Consider the following 21,316-nt stretch of genomic DNA (forward strand, 5'->3'; position numbering starts at 1 on the left):
GAGCACCACAGAAGCTGCAGTGCGATCACGTGCAAAGGTCGCACTGCTGTCGTATTTTAGGAAGGTGCCTTGACTTCCGAGTTTCCATTACGTAAGTGTAGGGCTAATCTAGCGTGCGTAAAGCGTCCCACTAGTGGGGACTAAGCTATACCTGCTCATTCGAGTTTTACGTAAAGCCTTTTTCACCGTGCTTTCTTTACATATTTTTGTTGCTTAGACTGTAGGCCAATAGCCCAAGACACCGAAAAAAGTTCTTAAATTTCTGCGCAGCTAGGTCATGAAAGCACATAATATCGTTAGACCTAGCCGTGAGCTTACGGGCAAACGGCCCGCGAAAAATTACAGTTATGTTCGTGTTAGATGGTAGAGCAATGCCAGCTTGGTTGTATAGAGCGCGACGAGGTTAAGTCAGAATGAGCAAACATTGATTATAGTGATTTGTAATGCTGCTTGGTTTTAGCTCGCCGAAAGAAGTTGAACGCGATAGTAATATGACCCCGAAACGCATAAATTCAATGCAAAAGCTTGTTGGGAGGGATCCGAGCAAATTTATTTTGCTCAGGGTGTCCCAGCTAACGTGCACCATGCAGAAAAATTGCTGCCATTTAAGATATCAACATGACAGCTGGACCCCGAGAGACGACGAAGTGGAGGGCTCCACGTAGAGCCCCAGCTGAAGCTTGACTGCTGGACGCAGCCGGGCGTTCTTGCATTGCGTCCCCATCGGACTGCGGCCGCCGCAGCCGTGAACAGAGCCGGCGACCCAGCCGTAATGGCGAGCGAGTCACCGCGCAGGTCAACCTCTATCAAGGCCGGGATAATCTTACAACTTTCTTCAAATTATTTCTCCCTTCGCGCTTTGGTAAATTGTACGAGCGGCATTCGGCCAACTTAATATAGGCCGGTTGTGAGCTGTGGATTTTATAATATAGGAAAACAAAATTATGGGTTTTTACGTGCCAAAGCCACGACCTGATTATGAGGCACGCCGTAGTGGGGACTCCGGAAATTTGGGCCACCTGGGGTTCTTTAACGTGCACCTAATTCTAGGTGCATGGATGTTTTCACATTTCGCCTCCATCGAAATGTGATCGCCTTGGCCGGGATTCGACCCGGCAACCTCGTGCTTTGCAGCCCAACACCATAGCCATAAGAAATGAAGGAAGGAAATCGAGCAAAACAAATCCTTACATTATACCGGCCTATAGACAGAAAACAGTGGTCTTCTGTATATACGTAAGTGAAATCAACTTTGATGCTGTTAACAAATATGATGAGACGTAGCTGTGCCCTGCCGAATCAGCCAATTCGTGCTATAGCTGTCTACGCATTCTTCTTAAGTTCCATATTTCAATTTTGAAGCTTCAAATGGTCTTTGAATATATAGGCCGTTCGCGGCACGCTAGGTTTTGTGGCAGCCTTCCTTGCGATTAGAAAAAGAAAAAGAAAAGAAAACGAGTCTGCTGTATTTAAATTTCACGCTACAGACCGCCTGCGTGCCTCAGGGATGCAAGTGTCTACTATAGACGGCAGATTAAGTACGTGTACTCATTGTTACATTTTGCGGTTTGACAGATGTGACAGGCGTCTCTCGGGATGCGCATACTTGTGCTAGCGACTAATCGCCGGTCTTGTGTCTCGCCTCGTATTGCGTGTAACCTGCGACCTCGTGTTTTGCAGCAGAACACCGTGACGAGCCCCTGCTGCACTTGAAGAGCCGTGCTAGCCGTGCACCTCGACGTCGCTATTCTTTATTGCGATAGCATCCACACCATAGAGTTTCCTACGATATACTAGAGGGCGCTGCGATCGTTCAGCCACCATGGGAATGATCGATTTGTCTGATCTTCGTGCTTAGCGCTCCAGACGCGTTCTTGTGGCTTCGTTTATTGCGCTTTATCTGGGCCTAAATTGGCCTTAATTTCAAATAAATTTGTACTTTTTTTTTTAAATGCAGAAAGTGATAAGACTCTGCAATCACGCATAACCGCTGCACATTACAGTGGTTCCGCTAGTCAATGCATTCGTGGCGTAATGGTTTCAATATCGGTCTTCTGTGCTATAGAGACCCTGTGTTCGAAGCCTGTCGTCGGACAATATTAAAAGTGTTTAATTATTTATAACGCAATACTTTCTTGAAAATGATCACCCCGCAAAAATATAAGGACGAAGTTTAGGCAAATCAATGTACTAGCATCATGTCCATGCTGGCTGAACTGCCATGCTTACCCGCTATACACGGCGCGTGCACGGCTCGCGCGCATAGGGTTAGACGGCTTCCAGAGCACCGCAAGAACGACCAAGCAAAGCGGGCACACCGCTTCGCTTTGTCGGCTTGGTGGCGCAGCAAGGACAGTGTTCTACTATACCTGCTGCTGCTGGCACGAGCGTTGTGCGAACGCATACTATAAGCTCACGATAGTGTTCTTGCTGAACTGTAGGCACGGGTCTGACTGGAACGGACAGTAAAAAATAGTGTGCCTCAGTTTTGCTCGTAAAATTTGCCCGGGATATTCAACACACGGACGAATCAAATCCATGTTGCCGAGTCAAACACTGAGGTCGTTTGCACGCCTGTACTTTTAGGTTTGTACTGTCACCATTAAGATATATAGATGCTGACTTTAATTGGCGCTCTGGATACGTTTGGCAGGCTGACGGTATGGCATGCTACTCCGGGTGCTTGGTGGAAAATGTGATATACGCCCAGTGAAACACGTAAACGGCACATACACCCACGGAAACGCGAGCGCACGCACTAAAACTCCACCATTATCATCGCGGATGCACAATTCAAAGCGTTACCTTGCCTTGAATCCGAACATCCACCAAAATGACAAGTTATTCAACAATACAGTTTAGCATGCTTGACTACAGCTCGCCTGCTTGGTGTGGTTGCGTGTTTCGGCGAACACTTTCAAAAATTGTCAAAAATTGCTCGTGGCAGATAGCGCAATTTTAGATCATGAGCTGTTTTACTCAAAGAGGCGGATTATTACTTGCACAAAAAATGAAATGTTTAATCTGCTAATTACCGAAAAGTCACTAATTCAGTTTTTCACCAATTACCTTATGGCACATGTAATTATAGCGGGGGAGACTGCAATGCATTTTCACTTGAAAAGAATTGTGTGGATGACACCATTTATGAGATATGCGCCGTCAAACTTGCTGGCAAAATACGCTGTCGTTCCACTTACTTTGTTAACAAAACGTCGTCTTATGCACTGAAGCGCAAAAGTAACTGGAACACCAATGCATTTCTCCGCAAATTTCGGGAATTAATATCTCGAGACTGGTGTTATCCTGAGAACTCGTTCCAAGTGGATCCGCCTTGTGAACTCCCCGGCCAGAATTTGTAGATTGCAATGTTGCAAATTGCAAAGATTGCAAAACTTGATTAGTTATTTTTGTTGATTAGTAGATTATGCATTTAATTTTTTTATGTATGTCCGACTATTAGATTAGACCTGCTTATGAACTAGATTTGTGCTATCTGCCACAGGCAATTATTAAATATTTTTGAAAGTGTTTGCTGAAACACCCGGTATCTTGAGAATGACACATTTATAGACAATGCATATCTTGAAATAGATATTGAAAACAGCTCAAAAAACGTGGACTCAAGGAAAAAAAAATGGCCTGTGAATAAACACAGCATTTGAAGAAAAGAAGCAATGAAGCTATTAGAGAAGTTAATTGTTATATATATATATATATATATATATATATATATATATATATATATATATATATATATATATATATATATATATATGACAGGGGACGAAAAGACAACTTGCGGCAGGTGGGGGCAAGACCCATACCTTTCAGATTACGCGTATGGTGCTTTAGCAATTAGCTCTGCAGCCGTACTCCCGTCCACTTTCCTGCGTAAGGCTTGTGTGTACAAGATTAGCCCTGGTAGTGTTAGCCAGCGCTCCGTCACAGCCGTGGCGGTGGATGTGTGAACATATTTTCAATAACAGCCTACGTCACGTAGTACGTGAGTTTAGGTGCAGGCAACTCGTCAACTGGTCTACTGGTCAAATGGCACCTCATGGTATCTAGGCTGCCAAAGCAGAGGCTCACGCTAAGCGAGAGTTATAAGTGTGAATGATAAATGGATCCGAGGGGCTCGATTTTGTGTTAGCTACAGTCATATGAAGAAAGCAGACAATTATCTTCACATGGTTTACTTCATAAGCAGAGAAAAAACCGACTATCTTTATGTGGCTTCATTGTCTGTTTTTTATACGGTTTTAACTAACAAAAAATCAAGTTCTTCAAATACCCTTATTTTCCTTGGTTTAGAACGCAGCGTTTGTCCGTAACACAGCCTCAGGTCCCCATTCTCCCGTTGCTGACAAAGCTTGACATGGTTGCTTTAGAAGCATATTACTTCGAACAAAATCGAGAGTTGGCGTGGGTGGTTAACACACAAATGGTGGAGCGTTTTTTCCTTATAGCTATATGCTTTCGTTGGCTGAGCGGGCTAAATTCCAAATAGCACTTAATGAAGCGTGCAGCATGCCCACTAACTTTTTCAAGATTAAGGTGACGCAGTGTGCAGCGTAAGAACTCAGAGAAGTGGTACTGTACCGCGGATACTCATCGTCCTGGAGGCAGTAGATGGCCTCCTTGCTTCCGTTGGTGCAACCGGGAAGCACATCCGGTCTGTAGGTGTACATCACGTCGTGCGCAGCGGCTGAGTAAGGGACCTCCGGTTCGCGGCCTCCGATGAAGCCTGTTCTCTTCTGAGGCGCCTGAGGCGGGACGTCCAGTCCGCCAGCGTACTCGCCCTGGTACAGCGGCCTGCGCACCACGCCTCCCGCCGGTGGGCGTTCGGCAGCCTCCTTGGGAGACGCTGGGGGTGGGTAGCCGATCATGTTCCTTCCCGGGTACACGGCGTACACCGGCTGCACGGGTATGGCACGGCCGTCCCTGATCTCGACCAGCTGGTTGGGCGTAAAGCTGTTGGCGAACACCTCGTCTGGAAGGGCGACGACCCTGTCGTTGCTGGGGATGGGGATGAAGCGGAAGCCCCGCGGCACCGCTCCACTGGGGGCGTAGCCGCCAGCCTGCAGGTTGGCTGTCCCAGTGGGGGAGAACCCAGAGACGGGGCTCAGGTTCTGCACTGGCAGGTAGTTCTGGTAGACAAGGCCCGGGTTAGCTCTCCCCTGCTCGATCGGAGCGGCAAGAGTCTGCTGGCCGGGCCTTGACGTCGGTACGTGCTGAAGCGCGGGATTAAACGGCTGCTGCTTGCGTTGGGGAACTTGTAGTCCGCCTTGGACGATGGGGTAGCTGGGTCTGAATAGTCTAGGGTCCACGCCGTACACTTGGTCCTCACCATGTCCTTGAGGGTAGCCACCGTTCGGAACCACGTTCGGGTACAGTTGAGGCTGTACGTTGTTGGGATATGGCCCTGCTTGGGGTTGATAGGCGACTCGGTACGCTCCATTGGGCATCTGGAATACGAGAGGACGCCCACCAGGGCCGAGTGGCGCACGTTGCTGCGCGTTAGGTGGAACTGCCTGCTGCGAGCCATCTAGAGGAGGTCTCGGCTGGTTTGGGTAACCACCATTCAAGCTGTCTGCGTAACCTTGCCTCAGTACGTTCTCAGGCACTCGCAATCGCGGCTGGTTTTGATTCTGGTTTTCTGCACCGACAAGGCCTCCCTGAGTCTGCTCCGGCTGCTGAGTTTGGTTAGCCGAAGGAATATTGAACGTCGGGATGTTTAGAGGTGGAATACTCTCATTACCAGCGGCATTCCTAAAGGCCTGCGCGACGAAATCAATATCTCTTTGCGTGAAGAACTTGGGAATTCCTCGGGCACTGAGGACGTCCAATGGGATCGAACCGCCGAATACAGGCTGAGCAGGTTGATAACCGTAGCCGGGTCTCGGGAGGGGTCTCGGAAAGTTGGCGATCGGCAGCAGCCCTGGTTGCACGTTGCCTCCTGCTTCGTGCGGGGGGCCTCCGACGTTTGGGGGCGCTGCATCTCGTTCGCCTTGGCCCTGAGGTCCCTTGGGGAACCTCCTTACGACCACCACGGGATTCTTCTTCCGCGTCGTGAAGAACGTGTCAGGGTTAAAGGTCGGCTCTGTGGGCACCACCTGCGGGGCGTTGGCCGCGCCCTCTATCGGCGACGGACGCAACACGGGGGGCGGTGGGAATATGGTCGTCGTGGGAGCAGCATCGCCATTTCCCTCCAACGGTGACTTCTTGTAGTCGGGAACGACGTTCTGCAGGCTCTCAGTGCTCGTGGGGGCCGCGTTCTCTAATTTGGGCTTTAACCTGCGGCTGCTAAACAGCGGCTTCCTGCGGACCGTCACGATGGTGTGATTGAAAGTTCGAGTTCCGTTGCGGTTGAAGCCCAGCGGCCTGTGCAGCTTGAACGATGTTGTTGGCCTGGTGGTTGTCTCCTGGGCGCTGCACTGCACCTCCAGGGTCGCCAAAAGGAGCAGGAGGAAACAGTTCAGCTGCAATGACACGAATACAGAAAGCTTTGGTGAATGCTGCTTACGTCGTGCATTAAAGATAGACTGTACCAAGATATCTAGATGCTCAGACAAGTCGAACATAGTGTATGGAACAAAGAACACACAGCTGTCACGAGCCGAGAGGGTCTGGAGCAATGAAGGCTCGTTAAATAGAGAGAAGTAGTACGTTTGCAGGACGACAGATTGGTTGGCCTCAGTCAGTGGGCCTGCCACCCCACACAGTTGAAGCGGGATGAAAAGGAGCGATGAAGAGCGATGGCAAATAGAAGAAGGCGCGTGACGTGCAAGTTCACAACGCTGTGGCATAGCTAACGCTGCTAAGGCCGCCAATTAAGTGCCCCGATAAAAGTCTAAATCGGCCCTTACATTCACTACTATAATTATTCAGTGAGGCCATGAGCCCTAAATGAAGCCTTCCAAAATTGTTCTGCAGTCTATGGCGTACAAGAGAAGAAGGCAGCACCTGCAAGGTTCGTCAAGTGCATGTAGAAACAAAAGAGTAAAAAGAATTTGAACGCCCATAACACGAGGAAGTTACATTGCTTTCAGCTACTGGGAATAGGTTTTGTTGACATCTGTAACTTTTAAGTTTGCCTGTTGGTCAAGCTTCGTACACCAAGCGTTCGTGAGACGCGCCATCTTGAATTCAGTAACTCCGAGCACGGAGTGGAAGGAGGCGGAAGTAAGAGCGGCGCTGTGGTGTCTTGCTAGGTTGAATGGGATGAAACAGCTCGTAGACGCACCTTATAACATTTCTTTATTCTGAAGAAGCGGATGCGAGCCGCTTTGCTTTTCTTTGTTGAAGGGCATAAAATGGTTGAAGGTCGTTCGAAAGCGCCACGAAAATCTGGGTCCGTATTCACAATATTTCTCTTACGTAAGATAATAATAATAATAATAATAATAATAATAATAATAATAATAATAATAATAATAATAATAATAATAATAATAATAATAATAATAATAATTTATTGACACACACATCCAAAAGCAAAACAAAGAAACGGGCATGTTTATGTCCACGAAGACTTTTGCGACTAGGCCAGGTAGAGTCGGTACAGCGATGTGGTTATGTATTTACATAATAGGTGCAAAAGTAGCCACTTATGTAATAACACGTTCTTTTTTCAACTTTCAGAAGAATGGTTGGTAGTATTACCCGTTAACAGACAATGCTATAGCAAACAAACGCAAACACATAAACAACTTAAGTAAAGAATCAGAACTAAATTTCAACATTTCATCAATAATTTCTTCAACTGTTTTTTTGAAGTTGCCAAAAAGAATTCATCGGCCAAATTATTAAATATTTTTGGGATGTATACACTTCTTCTCGCTTCTCCATACTTAGTAGTGGAATAGGGTACCTTAAAACGGTTTTTGTTTCTTCACAAACGAGGTGCATCGTATGCCTCATGGAATTCATCGCTCCAATTATGCCGCATAATGACAGTTCTGGTAAATAAATCCTCCAATGTGCAAAATTCTAATTCCTGAAAAATATTATTGTCATGTAGTGTAGTACCATAAGCAACATTTTTTAATATAGTTTTTTAGTAGTTTATCAATCCGATTTTTCCAGCGCTCTGTACAAAAGACGAAGATCGTTATACCATACCTCAGCACACTGTACGCTTGTGCATGAATATTCATTTTTTTGAGTGGTAGAGGTAATAAAACCTTTATCTTGAAAAGCTGATATGCAACACTCCGTAGTTTGCCACATAAAAACGCCATGTGATGCTGCCAAGACATGCCGCTGTTGAACGTTATACCCAGGTATTTGAATGTCTCCACATATTCTATAGCAGTACATTTACATGAAATACAATGTTCATCATGTAGAAATATTGGCAAGTGTATTTTTTGAGTTTTTAATGGACTACGAAAGCACATGAGTTTGCTTTTCTTAGCATTAATATATACACAGTTATCTTCAAACCACTGCATAGCCTTATGAACTGCATTCTGTAGGGCGCTAATAGGTTCCTCATAACGCATATTACGAGTGAGTAGAACTGTATCATCTCATCTTGATACACAGTGGCTTTTGTAATTATCGTGGGAAAATCGTTCATAAATAAATTGAATAACATAGTTGACAACACGGATCCCTGTGGAACCCCAGCTATAATATATTTCCTAGCGCTAACAATTTCGTTACTGCCCATGACCACCTGTGACCTGTCATGTAAATAATTGCAAATCAGATCAAGAAAGGGTCCCCTGAAACCCAAACGAAACAACTTTTCCAATAAAATATCGTGATTTACAGTTTCGAACACTTTTGCTAAATCCAAAAACAAAGCGCAACTATACAGGTTCTTATCTAGAGCAGAATATAATTCATCGGTGAACTCTTCTGACAGTGTAATAGTACCTCGCTTAGCAACAAATCCAAACTGTCTTGGTGTTAGGATTGAAAATTTCTTTAAGAAGGAAGTCATACAATAAATCAGACACTTTTCTAGTATTTGGGAGAGTATAGGCAAAACAGAGATAGGTCTATAGTTTTTAACTTCATATTTTTTTCCTGCTTCATACAGTGGCTTAACAATCGCCGTTTTTAATGTCTCCGGAATTGATGCGGTGCTTATAAAACCATTAATCATAAAAAGCAGTATGTCTGCTAATGTATCAAAATTTCTTCTTAGTGTGGCCACAGCCAGCCCATCTATACCTGGTTGTTTATTAGGTCGGAAACTGAAACTTATTCTCCTCTGATCTGCCTTCGACAACGTGGGCAAAAAAAAGCAGATGCTTGAACAGTTTGTTTGAGTGAGCAAGTGTGTCTCTGCGACTGCGCAGTGTTAGAAAAGAGCGGGAAAGAATGATTGGAATTATCTGCCACTATATATCTGGCTTCTCTGAAAAAGACTCTAAGAAATTCGCAGGTGCCGCACTACTGCCTTGGAGCTTATTTATTAAAGCCCGAGTTTTTACTGAATTTTTGTGTGCTTGATTAAATCTAGCTAAGAAATACCACCGTTTTGCTGATCTCAAGAGTGCAACGATCCTATTCCTCGCAGTCTTATATTCCGTTTTCAAGTCTTGATTTTTCGGCGCACGCCTGCTCCTTTTCCGCAACCAGCCTCTGTAGGAAATAGCTCTCATTATGTCCGCCGTAAACCAGGGGTGACTTTTCCTTTGTTTTTTAGTTATTGTGTACATACTAGAAAACTCAAACTTTTTTAGCTGCTCACAAAAGTTTTCATAAACTTCAGCATAATTAGAATCCTTAATAATTTCCGCCCAGTCAAATTGTGCAATCAAATGATCAAATGTTTTCCTATTGAAAATCTGCACTTCTAGTTGATTTTTGTCATGTTTTTCTTCTGATTTGTCTTTTTCGGGCAGGGGTAAAAGTGCCTTAAGGTGACTTGTGACAAAATAGTGATCCGCTATCTTTTGCCTTATGATGCATGCCGCTAAAGAATAATTCGGTGCTCTTATTGCTATGTGGTCTAGACAGGAGGGTACTAGTCTATTTGTAAGAGTTCTTCTCTCGTAGGTTGATTTATAGTTACTTGTAAGCCATATGTTGATAAAATGGAGAGGTAATCCGACACAGTAGTCGAACTGGTGTTCAATATATTAATGTTTAGGTCACCCGCCAAACAAATCTGATCTGCTGCTTTGTGGCCGTCTAAAATTTCTTCAAGTTCACGGAAGAATCGTGTGACACTGTTATTAGGCGGACGATAAATAACTAGCAACAATAATTCTGTGTTAGCGTGATTTTTACTGTCAAACTTTCGGCGTGGTTTAAAGAAATGTCTGTAACCCCAGTGTCATATCTTAACAAACAACGCTAAACCACCTCCTCGTCTTTTCTGTCGTGACATAAAATGGGCTTTGTAACCCTTTAATTTGTATATGTTAGTGGAAACCTCTGGTACATTTGTTTCCACTATTATAAATGCATCTACTAAATCTGAGACTGATTCCGTTACCTCCCTAAATTCCTCCCAATATTTTCGTAGACTTCTGATAGTAATACTAATTACTGTGAAACCGTGTTCACGGCTGGTAGCAAATATATATTTGAACTCATTGAAACTTGAGACAGAGGAAAAATTCGTTGCCATGTTGCTTATGAAATTTTAAGAATATCGGCTAGATTCTTAACTCGGATCAGGGGTGCATCTTCGTCCTTCTTCACGTAAATATTTCCGCCCTTAACCCATGCAAATTTGTAGTTATTTTCTTTTGCTGTAGTTCTAGCTCGCCAGAACAGATTTATAATAATAATAATAATAATAATAATAATAATAATAATAATAATAATAATAATAATAATAATAATAATAATAATAATAATAATATTTATTGCCACAAAATATACAAAATACAAATACAAATACAATATACAAACACTCCAAAGGGTGTAAACTGTTCTATGCTGATAACCCGCGTGCCTTTCGTTACTGGAAAGTACCGGGCTCGCAGCGTTAAAGAGAGGAAACGCATCAAGGCAGATAACGATTATTGTTGTGTGGCAGAAGGGGAAAGCCAGAGGGTGTAACTTTGCCTAAGAGTGTAGCCATAGTTTGTTCGGCCGCGCGACTGTAGTGCCGCCTCGCTGCCCTCGTGAAAAAGAGCTTGTAGAGCTAGAACCCTTTTAAGGGGAGGCTTTAGCTCGGGAGCTCCTATTTAAATGCATGTGAACGGAAAAATCGTTTTCTGGGAAACCATTGCATCGACTTTCATCAGGTTTATTGTATTTAAAATAAGTAAAAATGTCGTGACTCTGATTAAGTGAAGCACGTCTTTTATTTAGGCCTCGTTTCTTTTTAACAAAAGTTGTTGATAATTGCAAAATTAAAGAAAACCCATTTGTCAGGTTTCCAACTCTGTAATTCAGCAATAAAAATAAAATAAAGATGCCTTAATTCTGAGGTTTTCGTGCCAAAACCACGAATTGATTATGAGGCATGGCGTAGTGGGGGGACTACGGATTAATTTTGAACACCTGGGGATCTTTAACGTGCCCCAAATGCACGGGACATGGGCGTTCTTACATTTCACCCTCACCGAAATGCGGCCGCCATGGCCGGGATTACATCTGACGACCTCGTGCCTAGCAGCGCAGCACCATAGCCGCTAAGCCACCGCGGCGGGTGTCCCAACTGTGTAAACTGCGCGCAATAATACATCTAAAGAGGACAAGATAGAGAGAGAGAGTGGGGAGAAAGGCAAAGGAAAGACAGGGAGGTTAACCGGAGATTATCTCCGTTTCGCTGTCCTGTACCGGTATAAAGTGGACAAAATTGGTGTAATATGCACCGTTCTGAAATATACCACTAATTTATGAGTAGGACTTTTGCAAAACCCTTATAAACATAGTAGCATTTTCACGCAAGCTATAAACATACGAATCAAATTTGTCCGCTTGACATTAACAGTTGCAGTTTACAGAACTGCGGTATCTGTTTTTGGTGAAGTGGTTACCGGTCTGTAAACTTCGTGCTTCTTCTTTTTTTTTTCTTTAGCTTACAGATTTTCGGCAACCTTTGTCAGATATTCGAGGTCCTAAATCAAAATTTGGCATCGCACAGTTGCTACAATTTAATATGCTTCCTCAAGTTCAACAAATTTAATTCAAATTGGTCCAGCGGTTGTTTCATGAAAGCATTTTTGCATTTTACACGTATTTGAATACAGGGAAATTGGAGTTCGCCCCGAGCTTCCTCGTTGCCATTGCGTTCGCTCTGCCTGCTAGTAAGAAACGCGTCTCACGTGACCTTTGTTTTACAGCGAAGCTGTCAAGGGGACTTTCCCAAGCGCTATCGTGCGGCCACGGTGAAAGCCGACGTGCGGCGGCGTGCTCGGGAGAAAATGCCAGTCAAAGAACAGCCAGCCTACGCCAGAATCACGTTTATTATTATTATTATTATTATTATTATTATTATTATTATTATTATTATATTTCGCTTTGAAACGTAATTATCGATGATTATAAGAAGACTTACCTTGCGTACACTTCGCTCGAATCGAGAACTTCCTTGCGCGGTTTGTTTAGCCAGTAATCTGGATTTTTTGTTACGCTACGTTTTATTGGCTCCACCTTGGGGGTCAGGCTCGAATTCGTACGGCTTCGGCGGTGAAAGCTGACGACACGCGGCTGTATAAACACGTCCTCGCTTATCTGATCACTAAGAGCCAGCAAACAGACCTCTAATACTGATTTCCGAGGAAGAGTATTAAACAACTCGAAGAACGGAAGAAAAAAAGAAGAGGTGCTTGAGCGAACTAATACACCCATATCAAAGGGTGATTTTTTGCGAATGCACCATTCCCCCCCCCCTCCCCCTATGGGTGTTTTGCCGAAACGCACCCTACGCTTTCTTTTTACAGCGATATTCATTATTCTATCACTACCCTAGTCTTTCAGATATCCGCCGAAGTAATCCCGAGCTGCGTTCCAAGACGTTTCTAAAATAAATAATGGAAAAAAATCGCTAGCATCACTCCACTGGGATTCGAGCTGCGGACGTACAGATAAACAGCCGCTAGTTCTACCACTCGGCCAGTTTGCTGCAGCCGTATATTACCGAGAATAGCACAGCATCTAAAGAGTGATGGGGTGCCTCTAGCTGGGCTATGGTAGGCTGACGCCACGCTCTTCAGTTTATCTATTAACCAACACCAAGGTGAAACAATTTAAGCGAAGGTAGCAATCAGATTTGAAAGGCAGGAAGGACTTATCAGGACAAAATAGTTGTGCCTCTCCACTTCATCACCGCATCATATGCCCAATAAATGCTGTGTTTTTATCGGTAGTAGACTGCTCCGCATGCACCTGCGAATGTTTATTCCAACCTATACTGCATGAAACAGAGCAATACTCACGGCGCATAATATTGCGCCGGCGCCGATGATACGCCAGAAACCGTACATCACTGGCGCTTGGAAGCTGATCTCTAAAACGACACCAAGCTGAAACAACTTAAACAAAGCCAGTGGTAAAAAAGCGAAACGCAGGATAGGAAATAAAAGTAAACACTGTGTCTCTCTACTTCACCGTTAATTGGGCACGCCATATATACATGAAGTATACGTAGCACACTTCCAGCACCCTTCCTGTCAATTTGTCTGTTTCTTAATCGTGCTTTTTTTTTCTGGTTTCCTTCCCGTTTGCTGGATTCCACCACGCAGTATTCGCGAAGTAGCAGGATGACATCCATAGCCTGTACAATTGCTCACGCCCGAGTGTGCCTTAAGCCTCGAAGACTTACACTAGCTCGCCTAGCGCCGTATGGTAGAGCTTAGTTCTTTGTAAGTTGACCATACGTGGGTGGAGCTACCAGAGACGACGACGCCGGGGTGATTCGATAGGCGCCGAAGCATGCTCTGAAACAATGTGCACGCTGCTCAAGTGTACTATAAAGCTCGACCTTGCGGGCCCAAATATTCGCTTTTTTCTCGTCGACTCGAACTCCGAATACGGCTTCAGTTACATGGGCGAGATTGACTTTTTCACGTACAGGGAACTTGTAAAACAACCTGCGAGCTTACCTGGGCGAGTGTGCCCCGCTAGAGAAGAGATATTTGAGCAATTCTAAGACAAAGAGGGAGTTATAAGGCAAAGAAGGAGGTAGGGAAACGACCAGGAGAGGAGCACGCGATTTTTTTTAATTATCAGAGGCGTTTAAGGCGCCCTTTAAATGTGTCTAGATATGTGTTGTATTTATTTGTGCCCCCATAAACCTTTCATAAGCATTATTCCCTAGGCAAGCATCCTCCATCGCCTTCGTCATTGTGACAAAAACAGCTAACAAACACACTTGCGACAAGGCTGTGCTCGTGTCATCCGCCTCTGCTGCTAGATCGCTAACTCAAACAAGCTTTGCGTCATTTGGATTCCAAAATCGCGTTGCAATTGCGTGCTATTATGCACCGCCAGGAGACTACATAGACAAGGCCAAATCAGCGGCTTTGCCTTTCACAAGAAAAAAGGTTAGAAAGGTTGGCCTTTCAACAGACAGCCATGATATCGAGCTGGTTCGGAAACATCGTTTTCTCGGCGTGGTTTTAGACCACCAGCTTCGATGGAGTCATCATTTATCCGCCCTGGAGGACCAAATTAGTTGTGCGATAAATGTTCTCGGCAGAATCGCAGGCACGAAGTCGGGCGGAATAACTGTATCTCTGCTTCACGTTCACTCAGCACTTGTCCGTCTGAGAATTGCTTACTCCGCCCCTGTATTGCACAAATCATCTGCGACGTCCCTCCTCCGGCTACAGCTGTTGCAGGCTCGGAGATTACGAGTTTGCCTACGAGTCCCACAAGCCACGTCCAATCACCTCACTATTGCAGAAGCGCGGGAACCACATTTCACCGCAATTCGCAGCCTGGAAACATGCCGACATCTCTTCAGAATTTCTACCCAGCATTCTGCGCACCCCCTTATCTCTCTGATAGAGAACCGTCCGGGTGCACAGATACACGCCATGTTTCAGGAACATAAATCACGACTTCCACGATCAGTTTTTTGGCACTCGGACCACTGCTACCCACCATGACTTCTACAGGCGCCGAAAATAGAACCGTCAATCGAAGGGCTTAAAAATATAAGCGACATTTCCACATTAGCAGCGATACAATTAGTGCTACATCACCTATTTCACAAGTACCAGTAATCTATTCACGTCTACACGGACGGCTCTGTAATCAACGATTTTGCGACTGCAGCTTATGTTATACCATCCTTAGAGGTAGAGTACGCCTATCGACTAGGACAATAGCGGAATTAGTGGCAATTCTCCAAGCCACTTGCTTTATCAAAACATACGAGACACCAAAAAAGTGGGTAATTTGTACGGACTCCTTATCGGCTTTAGCATGTATTGAAAATATTGATGACAGCCAACCACACGCACGAATAACATACGCAGCACTGAACAGTTTAACTCAGGCTAATGAAAAGAAGCATGAAGTGATGTTACAGTGGGTCCCGGGACATGCTGGTATATATCAGGCAACGAATTAGCGGACTCGTTGGCAAAATCGCCCCATAAAGACGCAGAATTTCAACTCATCTCTTTATCACCAATGGACACGAAACGCATATTGAGAGTACTAAAGAAGGACTTTTGTATGTCAACTTGGTTTAATAAAAATACTAAGGAATCAATTCTTTACGAAGTGGACCCTCAACTCAAATACCAGCTGGATGTAGAACTTTCGAAAAGTACCGAGACACTAATTCATCGACTGCGCCTTGGGACAGCATACACCAAACATTTTCTATATAGCATAAAACGGGCTTCTCCTCCGGCCTGCTCCTGTTGCCACGACGATGAGGATGTTCACCATCTACTCCTCGAATATCCCATACACACGATGCAAGGACGGCAGCTAGAACAAGAGTTGCAGTCCATTGATCCTCACCGGCCTTACTCATTCGCGAAATTGCTGGGCCCATGGCCATCGAAAATAGCACAGCGAAAAGCATTGAGCGCACCTGAATTTTTTTTATGAAGAAACAGGCATCCTTAACAAGTACTAGATGTTGCACTGAATAATCACACGATGTTACTATAACTTGCTTCTATTATTTTTAATTATTAGTGCTTGAATATTACGTCTAATACTATTTTTGTATTCTGTGCGTGCATTATTTTGAACTCTGTGTAATTCCTCATCTGTTTATATGCTCATCGCAGTCTACATCACGGCCGTTTGTGTGTGTTTGTGACTGTTTACAAACTCATTGCGGTGCAACTTGCGTTTGACTTTTATATTGTTATGTTCATCGGTGTATAGGACTATAGATGTGCTGTGGATTTCTGACTGCATGACGTGATTTCTTTTCATTTTCTTGAATATTTTTTATATTCTTGTTTCCGCTATGAGGAAAGGAGTAGCCGTCACCATTATAAGGTGACTACGTATCTTTCTTATATGTTCATCTCAATAAAAAAAAGGGGGGGGCGGGCGAGAAGCTATAGGAATGCTCCGATGATGCGCTCAGTCCAGAGTGCATTCGACCGGAGGTCCACGTCGAACTGGAAATGAATAGACAGGTAAACTAGCAAAGAAAACTTTCACCAAGGCAATTCAGCTTTCAGGTCAGATATAGTACACCTTTTATTGGTTGGATGGCAGTGAAGGAAAACACTCTCTGTTTCGTGCATATGATGTTGGTCCGTGTGGCGCATTTCATATATCTGTCAAAGTACGCCTAGAAGCACTGATATGTCGCTTCCGGCGTAGGCGAGAAATATTTTATTCAGCCTTCACCGAGCAAGTTCTAAGGAACACTTGGTAGACAGTGTTCGCTGAGTTATCTTTGCGCTGCCCACTTTAAGCTGCAGAGAGAAGGACTTCAATTGCTAAATTGGCAAGGTTATACACGCAGGCCCCATGCATAATATTAAATAAAGTATACTCTGGCCCTGGCTGACCAGATAAAGAAAATTGCGAGAAATGTCTGTTGTGATATTGAGCAACTTAGGGAATAAGTGCAAAGCAATGCATGGAACGTCGGAACTGCTCACCGTAGAGACGCACGCGCGAAATTTCAGAAGAGCGATGTGTCTGTGTTCATGACGCAGTGACATCCTATAAAGGAAAGATCATTCCATATTACCATAGTCATTCATTGGATTATTCATTGGAAAGGGAATAAAGTGAAGGGGTTGAACGGAAGTCATGTACGTGCATCTCCTGCCGCCAAGGCTCAACTCATTCTAACTCAAGGACCGGCCGCAGCCACAAAAGCGCCCGCACTTGCAGCTGCTGTGGAGGTTGTTGGGCAGGGCTTCCCGCTCAGATGAGCGCACAACGTCTCGCACATTGTCGCGGCCATGGCTGTGGTGGTGCTTCCCGCGCTTCTATTTTTGGAGGGCAGCGCGTTTCGTCGAGGATGCCGCAATCCACGCAGGGTTTCGCCACGCGACGTTGTGGCAGACCTTTCTCTCGATGCCGACGTTCCTGTCTCGACATTACCTTGGTCGCGGTTCGAGCGCATGCACTCTGCTTCTCCACAAGGGAGAAAGACGCTTTTGCAACGAGACGACGTCACTCAAAAAAGCAGTCGTCGGCAGCGCCGTTATGTCAGAGGCGGGTCGTCAACCGAGCAGCAAATGCTAGTGGCACAAAACAATGACGCAGGCCTCTTTAAAGTGTGCACCGAGCATTAAGTATGTTCTCTCTTCTTTTTCGTGCGAAAGGAAAAGATTGTAAAAGTAGGCGAGGGATCTGTCTGTGCAGATGCGTCACTACCCGTTTCGCAAGAGAATTAGCGGCGGAACCTGCAGCTTGCGCTGGAATGGAAACGCTTGGCCCTCCTATGTATACACAGGGCCCTCCGCTGCTGCGAAGCCTCCGTCTAGCATCGGTGTATGTGCGTGCACGTTATCTGGACTTTCTTCTTCAAAGAACGTGAAACTGCTCCCGCACACGGAGGCGCGACCGTCGAAAGCACGCGGGCCGTTCTTGCCTGGAAGCGGCACGCTACGCCGCGCATGCCGTCCTTGGTGCGCTCTCGTATATAGCGCGCCCTATAATCGGGGATTTCTTTCGTACGAGCCCACACAGCAGCTGGCAGTTTATCGTTCATCCGCCGCGAGCTGCATGCAAGGCGCGCTGTTTCGGCCGCGCACGCTAGAGGTAACGCGGGGCCGCCGGGAGGACGTCTGTAGCCGTTTACAAGGAACTGCGCCCGAAGAGGCCCTTTGTCTGCGCATGCAACCGTTGCTGGAAGTGGGTGGCGCTGCGATTTCTAGAGCAGCCTCGCGTGTCACGCTTCGGAAGTCTAATTGAACGGGGTAGGGAACGGAGTCCGTGGAGCACAACGTGGTCATCAGTGAGTGTTTGTTTGTATGCAATGGGTTTCGTCATTTCGAGGAGGTTGCGCAACTGAGCGCTTCATGCCGCCGGCATGCTTGAATAATTTCGGTGTCAACCACGCGCTGTTAGCTGCCACGCTAGAGCTATCACCTCCCCCGCTACCCATTCCCCGCCAAGGGGCACAATGAAGAGCCTTTGAGGATTCATGCCACGCGACATAACTTCGGCATGGCTTCAGTGTAAAGGTTAAAAGCACGGAGATTTTTTTGGGTGGGTCGGCCGGAGCTCGTCTCTGCGGTAATGAGGGCGAGAATAAACACGCGCGCACCCACATTTTTGCGGAATGCAGTGCTACTGACGTGAAACATACTGTGCTTGTCTTCGAATACGATTGCTGAAAATACAGGCACACCTTGGTCCTAATTGTTTTGTAGTGGCAGTTGCTGGGGGTACTTATGGCATCATCAACCAATACATCAGCAAGCGGTAATGCAGGAGTGCCGGTACCGCCCGCATTTCCTGTGCACTACTTTCCTTTTGTTCGCAAACTTAAAAGGTCTCATTAGTTTCCTAAAAGTGTTATTTTTCGCTCACGCACCGAAAACTAGTGAAACAAGCGGTCAACAACGAAGCAGCAGTTCCCGACACTCCTCGCTCATGCTATTAATCAACGAACAATTCACCAACAGAGGGGGGGGGGGGGGGGGGCGACGTTGCTATACTACAGGGTGATCTTGTTTAACGCGACAGCGTTAAGGCCCTCGTGTCGCAGAAAAGCCGGCGTCGGCGTCCCGCGTAGGACGTCGTTTCGGCAAAAGATATTTTCGAACCACCCATATCCAGTCTCTCCATGCGGAGCAAAGAAGTTACTGAACTAATTGTATTTCCCAGGTTAAAATACGTAGAAAAAAATAATTAATTACGACTTACAACCTAGAGACATGATAGCTCTCGGATTGTAATTCGAATATACGAGAAAACGTAATTCTTTTACGCGAAAACTACAACAAACCCCGTTTCCTGCGTTTCTACCATACATAGACGGCCAAGGCGTCCGCCATTTGCGCGCCCCGGCGCGTCAATATCTCGGAATCCACAGAGCAGAGCGCCCGCTTCCTTGAAACACTTCCAGATGGCGCTCGCCTCCGCCGCATCGCGGCCCACGCAAGAGGCCGCGTTTCTACCAGAAAGCCCGCCTTCGTGCATAGCGTTCGCCGCGAGCGTTTCTCGATAAACATTAAGGTTACATACGCTTCAGTTGCCGGGAAGTGTGGGAAGCAGTCGGCGGTCCTTGAATGCTATCGTGTTCCACTCTTAAAGGCGAAGCTTAAGCAAACTCCAAATTTTAAGTTTTACGGAATTTTTAAATATCGCCTGTGGTAGATAGCACAATTCTTGTCGTTGAGCTGGATTAATCGAAGAGCCGGACATTACCAGCACGACAAATTGAAACACACATTCAACTAATTAGCGAAAGCTGACTAATTAACTTCTTAATTATCTACGGTACATATAGCAATTTACGAATTGTAGCCTGTGAGCTTGCAAGACGCATCCACTTCAAATGAATTTCCATAATTACACCAGTTTCGAGGTATTATTTTCCAAAGTATGAGACGAAATACATGGGCGTTCCAGCTATCCTTGTGTTTGAATGCACAAAATAGCGTTTTGTCAACAAAGTGGGCCAACAGTGCTTTTTTACGGCGAGTTTGACAAGCCGCATATCTCCAAACTGGTATCATTCTGGAAATTCGTTCCAAATGAATACGCCTCGCAATATCACAGGCTACAATTCGTAAGTTGCAATATGTTCCGTAAAGTAATGAGTTAGGAAGTTAATTAGTGAATTTCTGTTTCTTAGTTGAATATGTGTTTCGATTTTTTGGTTAAGTAATGTCCGCGTCTATGCACAATCCAGCTCAACGACTAGATTATGGTACCTGCAACAAGCGATTTTCAAAAATTCCACCACACTTAAATATGATCACCCTGTGTATTACGTTGATCAGTCTCACTTCTATCCAATTGTACGGGGCATGCACTCGTGTCGGCACAGCCGGACCACATGGAGATGGCGCTACCCAGGCAAATTAAGCGGTATAGAGAATAGGACCTCAGGCAGTATAACGGCCTCTCAGCGTGGCATACTTCGCCTGGCTGTCAGCCGGTGCCATCATTACCTGGCCAGTGGGCTTGGAAGTCACACGGTCCTGCATTTTCGAGAGAGAGATGAAACCTGCAGTCGCAGGAAAAAGAAAGGATGCGACTATTGCTGGCTGCTCCATATTCTCTACATGTTGTGGTGCCCATTCACTTTGTTCTTTGACATTCTTACCGACTGTCCCATCCTCCTCATCATGAGCAGCCGCCCACTTAAAGCCGACCTCAGGACACGATCACCTCCCAAAGATATCCAATTACTTCTGTCGTGTACCTGCTTATATGCTTGCAAATTACTTAGTCTCATCACACCACCACCCAATCCCCTGCTCTTCTCGACAGCGTTTGTCTACACTGGGCACCCATGCTACTATTCTAACGGACTACTGGCTATCTGCTCTTTGTATTACATGACCTCCCCAACTCCATTTTTTCCGACATGGCCAACTGCATTCCTTCGTTTTAATCTCCACTATGGAACGTCGTCTGCTTCGTACGATGCATGGGGGCAGCTTCCTGCAGCTTAACTCCGTTCTCCATCGCTCGTTGCGCGATGTTTATCTTCTCTAGTTTGTTATCCTTCAAGTTTCGGCTCCATCACTTTGTAGTGGCGAATGCGCGGACTATCAAAACTGTTTTTATCAACTCTATCATTGTAAAAACGCCCGTGTATCATTCATTGAGTGCACGTTAAAGAACCCCAAAAGTTATTCTGGAGTCTCCTACTACGTCGGGCCTCATAATCATATCGGGGTTTTGCCACGTAAAACCGCAGAGATTATCCTTGCAATGTTTTTTTTTAATGAACCCTTTTTGTTCAAGGGTAAGCTGCCGTTCATGACCTGACAAT

General features: G+C 45.4%; 1 protein-coding gene across 1 annotated transcript in view; it reads right to left on the reverse strand.

Annotated features, from left to right (window-relative positions):
- The window catches only part of LOC126548516 (uncharacterized), a 45,828-nt gene that overhangs the window by 11,481 nt on the left and 13,031 nt on the right, over positions 1 to 21,316 (reverse strand). Inside the window, exon 2 of the mRNA XM_050196737.2 lies at positions 4,603 to 6,482. Coding sequence (XP_050052694.2) covers positions 4,603 to 6,482 — 1,880 coding nt within the window. The remainder of the gene's footprint in view (positions 1 to 4,602; positions 6,483 to 21,316) is intronic.

The sequence above is a fragment of the Dermacentor andersoni genome, chromosome 1 (assembly GCF_023375885.2).
Source record: "Dermacentor andersoni chromosome 1, qqDerAnde1_hic_scaffold, whole genome shotgun sequence".
NCBI lineage: Eukaryota > Metazoa > Arthropoda > Arachnida > Ixodida > Ixodidae > Dermacentor > Dermacentor andersoni.